The sequence below is a fragment of the Grammomys surdaster genome, unplaced genomic scaffold (genome assembly GCF_004785775.1).
Source record: "Grammomys surdaster isolate TR1022 unplaced genomic scaffold, NIH_TR_1.0 313, whole genome shotgun sequence".
Classification (NCBI taxonomy): Eukaryota; Metazoa; Chordata; class Mammalia; order Rodentia; family Muridae; genus Grammomys; species Grammomys surdaster.
Genome location: NW_021604732.1, coordinates 3,092,143 through 3,108,128, shown reverse-complemented (window position 1 = coordinate 3,108,128; position 15,986 = coordinate 3,092,143). Strand labels below are relative to the sequence as shown.

General features: G+C 40.6%; 1 protein-coding gene across 3 annotated transcripts in view; it reads left to right on the top strand.

Annotated features, from left to right (window-relative positions):
• Clint1 (clathrin interactor 1) overlaps positions 1-15,986 on the top strand; it is a 53,115-nt gene that overhangs the window by 24,847 nt on the left and 12,282 nt on the right. For 2 of the 3 annotated variants that reach the window (XM_028777692.1, XM_028777690.1), the window contains exons 2-8: positions 4,800-4,904; positions 5,422-5,518; positions 7,582-7,690; positions 8,567-8,731; positions 9,459-9,636; positions 12,776-13,022; positions 13,781-13,850. In XM_028777692.1, the coding sequence (XP_028633525.1) occupies positions 4,800-4,904; positions 5,422-5,518; positions 7,582-7,690; positions 8,567-8,731; positions 9,459-9,636; positions 12,776-13,022; positions 13,781-13,850 (971 nt within the window). The remainder of the gene's footprint in view (positions 1-4,799; positions 4,905-5,421; positions 5,519-7,581; positions 7,691-8,566; positions 8,732-9,458; positions 9,637-12,775; positions 13,023-13,780; positions 13,851-15,986) is intronic. The other variant, XM_028777691.1, reaches the window with a different exon arrangement.

Genomic DNA, 15,986 nt, shown 5'->3' with positions numbered 1-15,986 from the left:
CTCCCTCCCTCCCTCCCTCCCTTCCTTCCTTCCTTCCTTCCTTCCAGACAGCATCTTCAGGTGCATCATCCAGGATGACTTGTGGGTACTGGAATAACAGGCATAGGTTAACCTGTCCAGCTTGGAATGCTTATTTTTCATTCTTGGAATTTGTAGAGAATGACAGTTTAGAACCAGAAGAAAAAGTACTAGGTATAATCAGCTCATGTCAGTGGCTTATGAATGAACAGATTATACTTCAACATTGCATTTATCTCTGTGATGGTTTCTTATTAGACTTTCTGTTCAAAATTTTAATTTTTAATAAACAACTGGAAAATTTGTAACAAAAACATAGTTTATAGTTCTGTCATGACCGAAATCTGCTCTACGTGGTTGGGCACAAGTAACTTAGCCCAGCATCTCACTGTTTCACTTTAATCTTCAGCCTGGGGCCTTGGGAAAACTGACTCAAAGTCACCTCTGGGGGCCAAAGAGATGGTTTAGCTGTTAAGAGCACTTGTGCCTGTAGAGAATTTGAGTTAATTCCAGGGATCCAATGCCCTCTGCTGGCCTCAGTCAGTATCCTTTAACCGTACATACACACATGGTTTCTGTAAACTCTGTAGAGTCAATGAGTTGAAGTGTACTGCCCACAAAAATGTCTCATTTTGACAAAATAAAAATGCAGTTGGTTGTAAATATTGGCTACCCCATAGTGAGAAAGTAAGTGTTCAAAGACTACTCCAATTGTCAGGAGTCTTTAAAGACATTGCATTGTTCAAACTGTGTAGGTAGATAGAGTTTTCATCTGTCAAGGGTAGGTAGATAGAGTTTTCATCTGTCAAGGGTGTTAAGGTTTTGTTCAGGATGTCTAGTTTTTCTCACTTTCTCACAGGAAGTCTTATTGTTAAAGATTCCCCTGGTGGAAAGAGGGGCCTGCTTCTGCAAGTAGTTCTCTTGTCTCTGTGTGTGACAAGAGAATACAATGTCTAAGACTGACAGAAAGGATGCTTCTAAGAGAGGAGAAAAATTACTTTTATCTCTTTTTTAAAAAAGATTTACCATTTATTTATATGTGTGTCTTGGTGCCAGAAAAGGTCAGAAAAATGTATCAGGTGTCAGGCCCCCCGTAGCTGGAGTTCCAGGAGCTTGTGTGTGAACTGCCCGACATGAAAATGGGAGAGCAGAAGGTGCTTTGACCGGCTGAGCCACCTTTCTAGCTCCCACTTTGTTCTTCATCAGACACTTTGTATTTAACCAAAAACAAAACAGCAGTAACTTAGATGAGATTTCAACAGAATGTTCCTTGAGCAGAGCAGTGCCTGCCACACTTGGTGTCCTGTGTTAACTAGGGTGCTGCAGCATTTAGAGAAATCATGTTCTGAGGCAGGGGCTTGCTGCATAGTTCAGGCTGCCTTCAGTCTCTTGATCCTACCTCTGTCTCCCAAGTGTGGGTGTTCCAGGGGCGTGACTACGCCAGCGCAAAGATAGGTATTTATCAGGGAGCAAAACTGTTTCACAAAACTGGTTTTCCAACTGTCCTTTGGAAGTTCTCTGGTGTACAGAGCTTGAAGAGGTGACTTAGATGTAGATTTCATTCTTAATACAGGTTTTAAAAATGTTGTTCCAGTTGTCAGTATTTACATTTGTTCAGTGGCTTATTCACCCAACACTGGGTGCACATACTTCAGTTACTGTGCTGCAGCACTTACTATCCAAACCAAAGAACATCACAAGTGTCAGTGATATCCCTGCTGTTCATCCTAATGTCCTAACCTATAAAATAGTGAAAATGTAGACAACTGTGACACCGAATTTGATGTGCATTTTAGTAGTATTTTATTGTTTCCATTTTAGTAGTATTTTATTGTTTCCTCTGCTAGAGTATAATAATGCTCATCAGGATGAACTGGGAGAATATGAGGAAGTATAAAGAAAATAGTATTATTTGAAAGTGTTAATTGGAACTAATTTGTTGGGTCTGTTTCTCCTGTCTTTCTGTCTTAACTGTGTACACCTGAGTATAACAGAACACTGAGTTCTTGGTATTCCATGATCTTGGAGTGAACCGAGTTGTAAACTTAGACTAAAAGGAAGATACAAACCCATTTGACCCCATTTGGAAAAAGAGACAGTGGGAAAAGTACTTGCTACCACGTCACTCCTCCGTTCACAGCTGGACTTGCGTTGTGTCCATCCACACTTCCCTTTTTCCTGATGTGCATTTTCTAGTAAAAAATGTTTTTATGCTACAAGCATAAAAAACTACTTGATTGGCAGTTGCCCCAAGTGCTGGGAAACCTGCTTTTCTGCTCTTCAGCAAAGCCAAGTTTAGACATAGAGTTTGTATGTCCAAAAACTGATTATAGAGCCCCCTCTAGTGACTGAATTCAACAAGGACATCTCTGTCAGACCTGGAAGAGTTAGAATTAAGCTACAGAATTAAGAGTTAGAATTAAGTTTTTTTTAATTGTTTCTAATTTTCAGTTTTAAAAGGAGTTGTTTTTCATTTCTAGAAGGTTCTAGAATAGGTTCCAGATTGAGGCTCTCCAAACAACAAAGGGTCAAAACCTATGTTTACCTTTTTAGAACTTGGTGCTTTTAAATGGTAATGGAATGAGGCTGTGCTGTACAGGGGCATCTTTGTTGTTAGTTACAGTTGTTTCTGACTTAATGGAGCTTAAAAAACGGGTTTTTGGATCTGGAGTTCTTTATGTTATCGACTTCATTTTTTGATCATTTTTGAACTCAGCAGTTTTATTGAAAAAATAGCTTTAAAACAGCATTCTCATGGAAGTATTAGGTGTTTGCTGTCTTAGTAACAGCATACGCTCCTTCTGTGGATGTGCTTTATACCCCATGGTATGTTTAATGGCTCCTGTTGTTTTTCAGTTAAGGAAATGAGGAAATTCTTAAATTTCTGGATCTCTGCCATCTCTCCTAAACCCACACTGCTCCAACATACAGGCCTTCAGCTATGAGCCTTTGAAGGGTTCTCATTTGACTCACGGGCCTTTGTAGCTTAAACAAGGAAAGTAGTGTTCCAAGAGCCCTGGCACTGCTGAATGCTCTAATGAAAATATTTCATGTACATGGAATATAGGCTCCTTCATCTCTTCATCTGTTTCTCTGCAACAAAATGCAAGGGTGGATTATAATCCTGTTGGGTGTTGTTCATTTTCCCAGCTACATTTGAATGCTTTTAACTGCCCATAATCATGCAGTCTTCAGTCACAGAGATAAACGAAAGTGTGAAATCTATCATTTTGTATTATCTTAAATTGTAGATCTGGTTTTGGCTGGCTTGCCTTCATTTTGTTTCCATTGTTGATAAAAATTAAGGAGAAGAGCAACACCATTATTTATACATACATTCTTGTCAACAGAATCATCTCGGGAGTATTAGGAAAATTCATTAAGAGTCTTCAAGGGCCCCAGAAGTTGTGGGTTCTCAAGGAAATAACTTCTAGTTACATTATCACACTAGTTGTGCAGTTGGAGGGAGTGTCCCAGGATTCAGGGAACACTTTTCTTGGTGGAGCACGCTCTGGGTCTGGGTCAGTGTAGGAGCCACACTGTTTGTTCTGTGACCTGACCAATTGTGTATATGTAACTGTCTCAGTTCTGACATGAATATGTTTGTCAGTGTCTTACCTAAGCTAAAGTACTTAAAGGAATGGATGCCAATAGACAAGGTCTAAAAGCACTGAGCCTGATCCTTCCTTATTTAGAAAACAACTTTTGATGACTTTTAAAAAGCCACATAGCAAAAGAACGGAGGGTATATGAGTAGTAGCTGTCCAAATATGATTTTATTCATTCATTTATTATAAGTTTTGATTTTGTGTGGAAGATTTAAATTGCTGTGTTCATCTGTTATAACAGTCATTCAGTAGTAATCAGAACTATATACATCAAATGAGCGCTACACACTGTTTTCAGAAAAATCAAGTGTTTTGCTGTCTCGTGTCTTACTCTTTGAAAGCACTCTTTCTTGCTGTAAGATGGTTATCATTAACTGAGCACTGCCTGTATGTCAAGCACGAGCTCAGAACCATTTTCTGTGCTGTCTTTTGAGATATATAACCTCTTCCCAGTCTACAGTTGAAACCAAGGTTAAAACAAAACTGTCTTACCAAAGGTCAGGAAATGGGATTGGACTCAGATTTTGTGTCTCCCATGTTCTTGTCAGAGAACTAGAAGTCTGAAGGAAAAGCTAAATATAGTTTAAAATATTATGTAGCCAGTGAAGGTGTGAGGTTTACAATAACTAATAATTTAGTTTTTGTTAAAGAAAAACAGTGATACACAAGGAAATGTTGGTAATAGTTTTAAACAGTTGTAGAATACTCTCTTTGTGTCTTTGTGTCTTTTTTAAATGTCACACAGAGTCACTGTATGTTAGTTCACTATGATTTAGTGTAAGAGAACAGAATTGCTATAAACACAAAACTGATCTCTTGTAAAGCATGGGCAGAGAGAAAACGTATATCCTGGCTTCGTGATAGACTCTAGCATGGTCATTTGTCTTGAGATTGGACCCGGAGCCATTTCTCCTGGACTTGTACCAGAGCTGATGGTATTCCTCTGTATTCTTGAAAGCTAAATTCTTCTTAAGCTAACCTACATGTGTAATGTGGTGTCCTTGGAGTAGCCTCTGCACAGAGCTGCCCCCCACTCCATCAAGGCGGCTCATTAAGATATACGTTAGTATCAAGATTAAGTTTTCATGTGTTGCTCAGTTTTGATGCTAATCTTTATGTATTTATATGCATGTGTGTGTGCATGTACACATGTGCATCGTTTTCTCTCTGCAGCACCAATGTGGTTATGAATTATTCAGAGATCGAGTCTAAGGTTCGAGAAGCAACGAATGATGATCCTTGGGGACCTTCTGGGCAGCTCATGGGAGAGATTGCCAAGTAAGTGGTAATTTGACTCAACAGTGCAGAAAGAATCAAAGTGTCTTTACACAGAAAGTGAAGTTTGCCTTCAGTTTTAACCTGTTTATCAGCCATACATTCTGCATAATCCATTTTGATTAATGTGGAGAGTTTTATGTAGGTTCCATTCCCATTAAAAATTAGCTTTTAATGATGTGTCAGCCAACTTTAGAGGCTCTTTATAGCCTTCCTTGAAAATTTTGAAGAACACGAATATTTGAAGTAAAAAATTACACAATTTTTTTGTTGTCGACAGTGTGGGGTACCAAGGCCATGAAGGAAAGAAAAGCTTGCAGAATGGCATGCTTCCTTGTAGCTGTGCTGTGTGCTGTTCAGAATAGGAGGAAGCATGTTTCAGGAGGAATGCCATTAAAATTTGATTTAGGCTTATTTTTTTCTAAGCTGTTTGCGCAATCCAAAGAACCTAGAGCAAGCCTGCCATCTACTGTCAGAGTTCTCCTACTACAGATGCTTAAGGAACACTCCTTTCTTTCAGGGCTACCTTTATGTACGAACAGTTCCCAGAACTTATGAACATGCTTTGGTCCCGAATGCTAAAAGACAACAAAAAGAACTGGAGAAGAGTTTATAAGGTATGATGGGAGCCACAAGAGTGAGTGTTGGCAGTGTAGACATGACTGCAGTCCACTAAGTTCCTAGACTTCCCGGGGACACCAAGATGTGGCTGTTTCTGCTTCCTGTTTTCCAGTCATAAACAGCTCTTTGCAGTACAGAGTGTTTTCAGATTTCTGTTCTTCTAAATATTGAAGATTTTTACTGTTTTTTAATTTTTTTTCCTACTAAATCTGTTTGGGTGTTTTGAGTATTAAATCTCTACTCGTGCATGTTTGCTACATGAACATTTGAAATAAAAACCAGTCTCACGTTTGTCACCTCTGTGTAAAGCTTGTTTAACTTTTGTTTGTATGATGGTAGTATTTAGTCCAGCAAAGTCTACAAGCTGGGCCTAGGATTGAGACTGAAATGCAGACTTCCTGACGTTTTCACCTGTGCATGGACTTTTTCCTTGGATTCTTTTCTTTTAGTTTTGATTCTGTATTTCTGAAGCAAGGTGATGATCTTTCTCTTTGATCATGTTTTCCTACTCCTCAATACTTATTTCTAAAGCATGCTGTGTGCCAAACAGGAGTCATACTTACACGCAGCAGACCATAATAGTGTTCACATTTGCAGCTTGACACATTTTGACTCTCAGAATTAAAAACCTGTTTTAACTAGAGTTTTGTTGTTATTGTTACTGTTGTTGTTGGGTGTCTGAGTGTAATGTGCCTTTGTAAGTGTGTTTGGAAGTATATAGAGGCCAGAGCTTTGCCTCCTGTGTCTTCCTCAGGCATTCCATGTTATTTTATGAGCAGGGTCTCACTGAACTCAGAGCTTTCTGATTAAGCTAGCTTACTTAGGATCCCTGTCTCCTCAACAGTAGGATTACAGGTGGCAGCCAGGCCTGCCCAGCTTTTTATGTGGGTGCTAAGGATCCAAACTTCTATACCCATGTTTACGTAGTGAGTACATTATCCATTAAGCCTTCTCTTCAGCCTCCCTTCCTTTTCTAGTTTGGTGGGGCTGCTGGGGAGGAAAGAGTCTCTCTTTGTAGCCCTGAGTGACCCAGAACTAAGTATGTAGACTATACCTTGAACTACTAGGAATCTGTCTGCCTCTGCTTCCCAAGTATTAGGATTAAAGGCATGTGGTGCTATGTCCAGCAAATTTTGTTATTTTTATGATGTTTGTTTCCTAAAATATTCTCTGGGATTCCTATAAATTGTATAATTTTTCTAAAATGAGGGCTTTTAAAGATTGTTGTACTACTTTTTCAAAAAATTAGGAAATCTGACTATGATGGCCACAGGCCTACAATCTCAACATTTAGGAGGCTAGAGCATTACCGTGAGCTAGAGGCCAGCCAGAGAGGCATAATGAAACCCTGTCTCAAAACCAACCCCCGATTAGTTACTTGTAAATTCGAGTTAATACCCTTGGTGTCACCACGCTGCATAGACCCTCAGACCTGGAAGCATGGTGAAATGAAGTTTCAAGTGGGAAAGCAGATGAGTGGTTCCTGCTGTGTTCACAGGCGTGTGAAGAGCCCCCGCTGCCTAATTCCAGCACGGCCCATCACATTGCTAGGCGCCTCAGACCATCAGCATCGAGCATGCCTCAAGTTACCATCCCTTGACTTAACATTTCTGCAAAGTTTTCCTCCGCAACACACAAGTTTTCCTTTTGTTGAAATTTTTGGATCCTCATTAACATCAGAATTAAGTGTTATCAGAGGACACCACTGCAGGGTCCTGTAAAGACAGAAGGATCCTCTCATGTTCCTAGTATTTCAGCTCCATAATGCCAGCAGCCCCGAAATCCCGTGGTTTGTTTGAATCACACACTTAGTGTTAGACATCAGAATTACTAGTTACTTAATTTAAAGTGGCCATTGCTTAGGTAGTTTGTAATTATTTTCTGTACTAGATATCAGAGGTTGAAGTTCAAACTGTATTTCGGGCTAACAAAAAGGGGAGGGCACACTCCTCACCACTACCATCTAGTAATGTTAGAGTTTGTGTTTGTGTTTAACTGTGTACCAAAGCTCTTCCAGAGCTCATTCCATTCAGTCACTTGGTGCTTTATATTTCCACAGTCGTTGCTGCTCCTAGCTTACCTCATAAGAAATGGATCGGAGCGAGTTGTTACAAGCGCCAGAGAGCACATTTATGATTTGCGATCCCTGGAAAATTACCACTTTGTAGGTGAGCGATAGAAAACCCTCATAAGCAAATTAAAACAGTAGTTGGAGTTGTCAGTCACCTGAACCAGCCTGGAAGCTTCTCTGCTCTAATTAGCATGTGACTCTTGCTGGTTGTGTGACGAGTGCAGAATCCAAGGCGTGGGGCCCTAGAGTATTAATTAGTGAAGACAGGAGCTTGCAGAAAGGACTGGCTAATAACAACAGAACCAACACAACATGAGTGTTGGGGTTTATATTAAAATATGCACTGGAGACTGGTCCCCTGTGGTGTCTATAAAGGAATAGCTTTAATCATGTGGGAAGAGAAGGTTAGAGCTCCAAAACACACACATCTGTTTGAAGCCAGGCCCCCTCCCAGCAGATAGTCTACTGTGCGAGGCCAGAGTGTGTTCTGAATGTGAAGGCAGCACAGGCTGGGAGCTCTGAATGTGAAGGCAGCCCAGGATGGGGAGCTTTTCCTTTGGAGTCTGCCTGCCTGCCTTGTGACGACTGTAAAATGTCAGGTTTTAGTTGCACTAAGTCCTAGTGATTATAGTGTTCTCAATCTTGGGGAACAAGATACTTGGGGTTCTTTTGGGGCATCAGTGTTAAAAGTGAGTGGTCATTATTTATTAAAATACAATAGAAAACACTTGGAGCTATATGCATTCTGTTCCTCATGTATAATCCTTTCAGTAGATCATAGATTGATCTTATCTAGTTCTGCTGTCTAGGTTCATTAAGTCAAATTAGAATTTAATGTCATAATCTTCCTCCTTAAAAAGTTTAAAATTTGACGTTATTTTTGTAAGTATTTTTGTTTCTATTCTTTTGTGAAAGACTTTAGCGCACACTAAAAGAGTTCTTACAGTTCGCTTTCTCCTTTACTGTCCTCAAGATGAGCATGGCAAGGATCAAGGTATAAACATTCGACAGAAAGTAAAGGAACTGGTTGAGTTTGCACAGGATGATGACAGGCTTCGAGAAGAGCGAAAGAAAGCAAAGAAGAACAAAGACAAGTATGTTGGGGTCTCCTCAGACAGCGTTGGTGGATTTCGATACAGTGAGTATCAGGGCGAGGCCACTACCACCACAACCCCAGCTTACTCAGCCTTGGCTGTATTGTAAGAGTCAGAAACCAGAATACTGGGTTTTGTTTGTTTGTTTGTTTGTTTGTTTGTTTCTAGTAATACACAGAATTCTAAAATATATGTGGTATCATTTTGACTCCTGTTTCCCCAGATCTTCTAATTTTATTGTGGATCCAAAATATAGGATCTTAGCAGATACTGGCTAATTAGATAGTCAGAGCCTGGGCTGTCCTAGGACTTGTACTCTCTGCCTCCATCTCCTGAATGAGGGGATTACAGGCATGGACCACACACCTAGCTTTACTTTCTAGTTAAGATGTTGTTGTTGGCTTCTAGTTTTCTAAAAATGAGGAACCATTAAGAAAAGAATAAAATAGTCATTGAGCTCATTGGATAACTTTAGAAAATTTGAAAGATTTTCATCCATCTTGGGTTTGTGGTGTCTTTTATATCCACTCCTGTAGCAGTGTGCAGTGGCTTCATGACTGCTGCTGCCCATCGAGGCTGTGACATTATCGTGAAGAAAAGCTTTTGAGTCTACATTTTTGACAATGATTGGCATGGACTGCACCATGCTGGGCTTGTGTGGTGCCGTGGGAGATTTGTTTTTCCTTAAAAATAATGTTCTTAAGAAAAGGAAAGACACTGGAACCTTCGGAATGGAATATCCTCAGTTGTTTCTCTTCGTTGTTTACACAGATGAACGGTATGATCCTGAGCCCAAGTCCAAATGGGACGAAGAGTGGGATAAGAACAAGAGCGCATTTCCATTCAGTGACAAGCTAGGTGAGCTGAGTGACAAGATCGGGAGCACAATCGACGACACCATCAGCAAGTTCCGGAGGAAAGACCGCGAGGACTCCCCGGAAAGGTGCAGGTGTGCCACCTCTCCACCGCTTGCTCAAGGGCTATGGGCTTTACAAAGCTATTTGGTTTGGTTTAAACACACATTTTGTTAGAGGAATCTAAATGACACAGAAAATTTGATCATAAAGTACAGAAGACACTACATACCTTTTCCCTTTCTCATGGTTTCAAGATAATTGTATTACTTTGATAACATTTCTTAACTGAAAAACCCAGTATTGATACAGTGTTAGCTACGGTGTACAGTTTATGCTGGAGATTACCATGTTGAATGGTTCTGTGCAGTTTGGTGAACATGCAGTATTCTCTAGGAACAAATGTTGCCTTCCTGAAAATGTCCTGTGTGGTTTTGTTTTTGTTTTTGTTTTTTTTTTAAAAAGGTGGAACTGTTTATGAAGTTGCTAGTTACCAAGTTTCATGATACTAGGTCAGCTCTAAGTGCTGTTAATGATGACTCTTCTTCCAAGCTGTCTGCACCTGTCTGTCTCTCCCGAACCTCTATGTTTTTCTTCAGGCATCTCAGTCTTGGCCTCAAGTTTTTTACCCCTCTAAAAGTTGTAATTCTCGTCTTACATTTGGACATCGGACGGTTCCACGGTCTAAAATGATGTGGGGGGGGGGAGTGAAGCCTAGGTTTGAGAGAGAGTTAAGGGCTGAAATAGAACTACATGAGGCACTGTTACCATCCTGTGCCCAGGTGACCAGAAGAATCTGTGCAGTTGGCACCTAAAGGTAGTGTTTATAAGCTTCATTTTCTGATGTAGGGCAGTTATATTTAACTGACATCAAACAGTAGAAGTAGACCCTGAGACTCATTCAGACAGCATGGACCTGTGGAAAATGAGTTTGTTGTTTGTTAGGGGTTTTCGTTGGTGGTGGTGGTGGTGGTATTACTGTTTGTTTGTTTGTTTGTTTGTTTGATTGATTGATTGATTGATTGATTGATTTTTAACTAATTAGTATCTTTTTTCTACCTACAGATTTATAGTAGTTCAGTTTAGGATATCATGGAAATGAAGTTTAAATAAAACCATAACCAGATTTTAAACTAGGTTTCAAAATACCTATGTTTAGTGTATTTTCAGTGTTGTTCCAGAGTCATTAACTCTCTAGAATGCCCTTTTCAAGACTTATAAGGACATGATCTTTGAAGGGTTAGTAATATCAATAATAGGAATGCATTTGTTTTCTACCAAAGGTGTAACCCTGAACCCTGAGAAACAGTATCTAAGTACTCTCCTGTCTTCCCTTATTAATTTTATACACAGGCTCTCATGGCCTGTGTTTAAGTTTTTGACCTGACTTGAAAAATACAGCAGCTGTATATTTCATTTTTTATTTCTGAAGTGGAGGATGAAGCAGGATCTTAGTGATAGAGCAGTGTGTAGTCCTACACTGCTTTTTACCTTCTCCTGACATCCTTAGGGCTTCTTCTTCCTTGGACTCTGCTTTTTTTTTCTCCTTTGTTTGACTGGGTGGTGCTGATGATAGTCAGTCAGTCAGTCGGTTGTTGTTCTTTTTACATTGCCACTGAGGCAGGATGGGCTTTGATCCACAGAATTCAGATTAAAGATCTGGACTGTATTCCAAATACCAGTGAGTGGTGTGCGCACTACATTCAAGTATCGTCGAGAGAAACCAGTATCTTGTAGACGGAATGCATGTGACTCAGGGCTTTATCTGCAGCCTTCTTCCCAGCCCAGGTGCTGTGTCTCTGTTCCTTGATTTATACAAGTCCCAAATTGGCTTATATTTAAATTGAGATTGCTTTAGATTAGAGTCATAGTTCATCAGTAATAGTCATAGTTTAGGGGAGAATTCAAGCATTTTGCTTTAGGATATTTATAAATTAAACTGTCTGTTCTACAGTTAAGTAATGTAGATAATGTAACATACTTCAGGTTCTTGTCCCTTGCTCTCTCTTCCTCCCTTTCTGTTGCTCCCCACTTTCTCTTTCCTCTCCCTCCCACCTGCTCAGATCCAGACAAAAACTCAGTGACTTGATACTAGAGACTAGACTTTCAATTCCCAGCGTATGGAAATCCTGGATTCCTGCTTCCTAGGGGTTCGCTTTTGTGGGGGCTTTGATTGGTTGACATGTAGTGTTGACATGAGTAAAATAATTGTTTCAGAAATATTTAAAATATAGTTAGGTTTCTACAGTTGGTTATGCAACGTGTGATCTGACAGTAGCAAAATGAAGCAAGATTGTAAAAATGATTGCATCATACTTGGGTTCATTTTCAGGTGACAGATGACACAGCATAATGTCTTAAGCTGACCACTGAAGTTTCACTGTTTTGTTTTATTCTCTTCTTTCCTGAGACAGTCTCTGATAGCTCAGGCTGGCTTCAGACCCACTGTGGAGCCAAGGATGACCTTAAGCTCCTGGCCTTCCTCCCAAGTGTTAGGATTACAAGGTGCAGCCCATGCATCATCCTTGTCACACTTTGTTCTGGTCCTTGGATTATAGCATGAGAATCTAGAACAGAGTTCCTAAAATGGAGCTGTAAAAGCTGGGTAGAGCATCCTAGCCTCTAACCCAGCATTTGGGAGGCAGACCAGGAAGGTCAAGGAGTTCAGGATTCTGGCTAACTAGTAAGACAGGGACAACTAAGACTCTACTGTCTCTGTCTTGTAAGAAAACCAGGAGCGATGAGAGAGAGAGAGAGAGACAGAGACAGAGACAGTGAGTGTGTGTGTGTGTGTGCACACACCAGGAGCGATGAGAGAGAAAGGGGGGGGGTATGGGATATTAGAGATTTGCATCATATATTTAGAGGCTGTGACTGTGTCGTCTGAGATGCTGGAGTCCAGCAGCTGGTTCTGACAGTGTGCTGCTGTTTTATCTGCTAGTTAAGTTTTAAGTCTGAAACAAACACTGAGGTATTTTAGGCATTTCTTACATACATATCACCCCCCTCAGGGGTATTTTAGACTCAACTGGAGAATGGCACACATCCCTCTTCCCTCCCTCACACGTCCGCATCGCTATTCAGCAGCCTAAATAATACTGTGTCGATCCTGTCAAACAGCGTGTAGAGTTTTGGAGTTAGCACATTTGAAATTCCTTCACTCGAGTCGCAAAGGACTCCTTCTTAGGGTATTCCCAAGCCTCATTACGTTGTTTCATTTTTAATATCTTTTAGTGACAGCGATGAGGAAAAGAAAGCAAGGAGAGGCAGATCTCCCAAAGGTGAATTCAAAGATGAAGAGGAAACAGTGACGACGAAGCATATCCACATCACACAGGCCACAGAGACCACCACAACCCGGCATAAGCGCACCGCAAACCCTTCCAAAACCATTGATCTCGGAGCAGCAGCACATTACACAGGGGACAAAGCCAGCCCAGATCAGAACGCTTCAACCCACACGCCTCAGTCGTCATCGAAGGTGTGGACAACATGGGTCTGCACAGCATGTTTGCCATATTCTTGTAAACTGCTTTCGGAATCCTGCCATAGTAAGCCAGGGCCTGTCGATAAGTCATATCAATTATAGATCATCTGGCATGCCCTGCTCAGTCATTAATAACGAGATCTCCTTGGGTAAGAAACCTGTCGCAGTGCTGAGTGACTGTCCATGTACTTTGCTTAGATGGAGAAATGACACTGCAGTGTACATGGGGAGGCTGTGAATCCCAGAGTAGTCAATCTGCCCCATCTCATACCACCACCATGGCTAATCTCAGCTACAGTCTCTAGGGAAGCATGGGTGTACTTGAAAGGTTGAAGCAATGATAACGAGCCAGGCTAGCACTGTAACATGGTTGGTGTGGAGTACACTGTTCTCCAGATTGAAATGCAATACAGAGAGAAATGAGTCAGAAGAAAATTGAGACGTTAGAACTTAGTTTGGTCGTGCATGCCTATAATTCCAGCACTTGGGAAGCTAAATCGGTGGGGTTGGGGTCAAGACCACCCTGGGTGAGATCGTGTTTTGCAAAGGGTTGGAAAATGATGCACTGCTTTCACTGGCCCACATCAGACAGCTCACAACCACCTGTGATGTGTTTGTTCCTTGCCCAGTTATTTTTTTGTTTTTTGGGAATCTAAATCTAGCCTTGTTTAGATGATTACAGGATTTCTGTCAAAATTAGGGGTTGACACTGGAGGTCTTTGTAACCTTGCTTATTGTTTCTACTATTTCAGCCATCAGTGCCGAGCAGCAAGTCATCGGGGGACCTTGTTGACTTGTTTGATGGCAGTAGCCAGTCAGCAGGTGAGCTGGACAGTGCCTGCTTCTTTCCACCAACTAGGGTTGTTTTTTTTCTTTTTAGTGCTATATGAAAGATGGAATTTAAAAAAAAAAGTTCTAGTCGGGTGTAGTGGAGCACACCTTTAAATCCTAGCACTTGGGAAGCAGAGGCAGGCGAATCTCTGAGAATTCAGGGCCAGCTTGGACTATACAGTGGGTACCAAGACAGCCAGGGCTATGTAGGGAAATACATGATTAACCAGGTATGGTTATGCAGACCTATAATCATTGAGGAAAGTCACAAATTTAAGGCTAACTTGGACAAAGAGACCTTGTCTTTAAATAAAACTTAGAAAGGGGTCTGGGGATATAATTTATTAGCAGAGCATTTGCCAAGCATTTGTGTGACTCTGGACTCGCAGTCCTGCAGAAATACTTCCTGGGTTTGCTAATGTGAAGTTAATGGGCATTCCCTGCTATTTAGAGAGAATTATTTGACTGCCTAACAGGGACAGTGTAATAATTTGGTAGCCTCTTCCCCTAATTTCTTTGGTGCCTATAAGTGAATCGTAGGGTTACCTTTGCTTTCTTGGTCTTACATGCATGCACCCATTTTTCAAAGCTTTGAAAAGGATCTCGCTCAGTTTTTAACCTTCTGACCTTTAGGCCTTGGAAGGAAAAACTGTTGGTTGTAAACAAATATCAGTGAATGATAAACATGACGTCAGGTCACTGTGACGTGTCTCCGCTTACAGGGCTTCCTCTCCCCTCCATACTGCTTCCTCCTTCAGAGTCTAATATGCTTATGACATTTTTCACAAAGATTTTGGAGGCTTTGTTGTTTGCATGTTTAAGCTGTTAAAATAAATTTTGAAGATGTAAAAATTTACATTAACATTCACCTTTTAAATTTTCCTTTTATAAAAATAATGTGTTACTCTGCATGTTTTCATGGCATGCCCTAAACCTTCATTGTGGTTGGCAGAGATGTTCATTACTTTTTCATCTGTTAGTGAGAGCGTTTGCTGACCCAGACACCAGTTGGGTGCTTAAAATGGAATTCTTCAGCTCTTGGAAAAGTCAAATAAAGGAAGTAATCATTAGTCAAAGGGCAGTAATTGACTGTAATTACCTAGTTATAAACATGCTGGGTGCTTTGGAGGAAAGGAGAATTATGTGAATATGTATATAACTCCCCATCAGGCATAAGAGGGCTGGGACAGGGTGGAGGGCACGTGCTGGTGCCTATAGTTCTTGGCCAGCAGAGTTGAGAGGGTTCCAGAGCAACCTGGGCAACACACCCAGATCTGTCAGAAAAGGGGGAAGCATCACATTGAACAGTGGACTAAGCCTGTCTCATTGCTGAGACTAAGGATTTCTTCCTTGTGATCTCCAACGTGTGCTAGAGTTTGAATAAGTCCTCATAACTTGTTTGCAAGTAAATTGATACCGTAGGATTGCACTTGATGATTAGAATCTTAAAAAACTACTGTACTCCAATAAAAACAGCTCAAGAGCTTTTTAAAGATAGTTTTTCTGAGGCTCTTTAAAGTTGATAACATTAAAGTGTAGATCAGCACAGATGTGGGTTGAACTAACATGCAAAGTGCAGCTGTTTTTCAAGTTGTGTGTAAATATTCCCAAAAGCAAAACTGTTTTCGGACTTGCTGGCTTTAAGCACAAGTCCATGATATAAATTACTTTTTCAGATAGATTTGTGATTGTAAAGCCACCAGTTCTTTTCTTTTCTTTCTTTCATGCTGTCATGAAAGTACTGGCCTAGGAATAAACTTGCAAGGCATCTGGTTTGACCCAATTCTGAGATTCTTCTATAACTATCCTAAAGTTACTTCTGACCTAGAGAGACTGCCATGCTCACAGTGGCAAACGCCTGCCTGGGTTGTTGAAAAACTGATGTGTACTGTCTTTGTATATTTAAGATTTGAACTATACTATAGTCCGAACTGGTAGGTAGCATACAGCCATCTAATGTAGACATAGTGTCACAGAATATCAGTTATTTTGGACTTGCTGGCATGAAATATTGAAAGGCCATGTTTATGCATCTGTGGAACAAAGAATTAAGTAACTGGGAAGGTCAGCTGTGTGGGCATGACTTTCTTCCTCTATGATCCCAAGATTACTTTGAACAGAAAATTA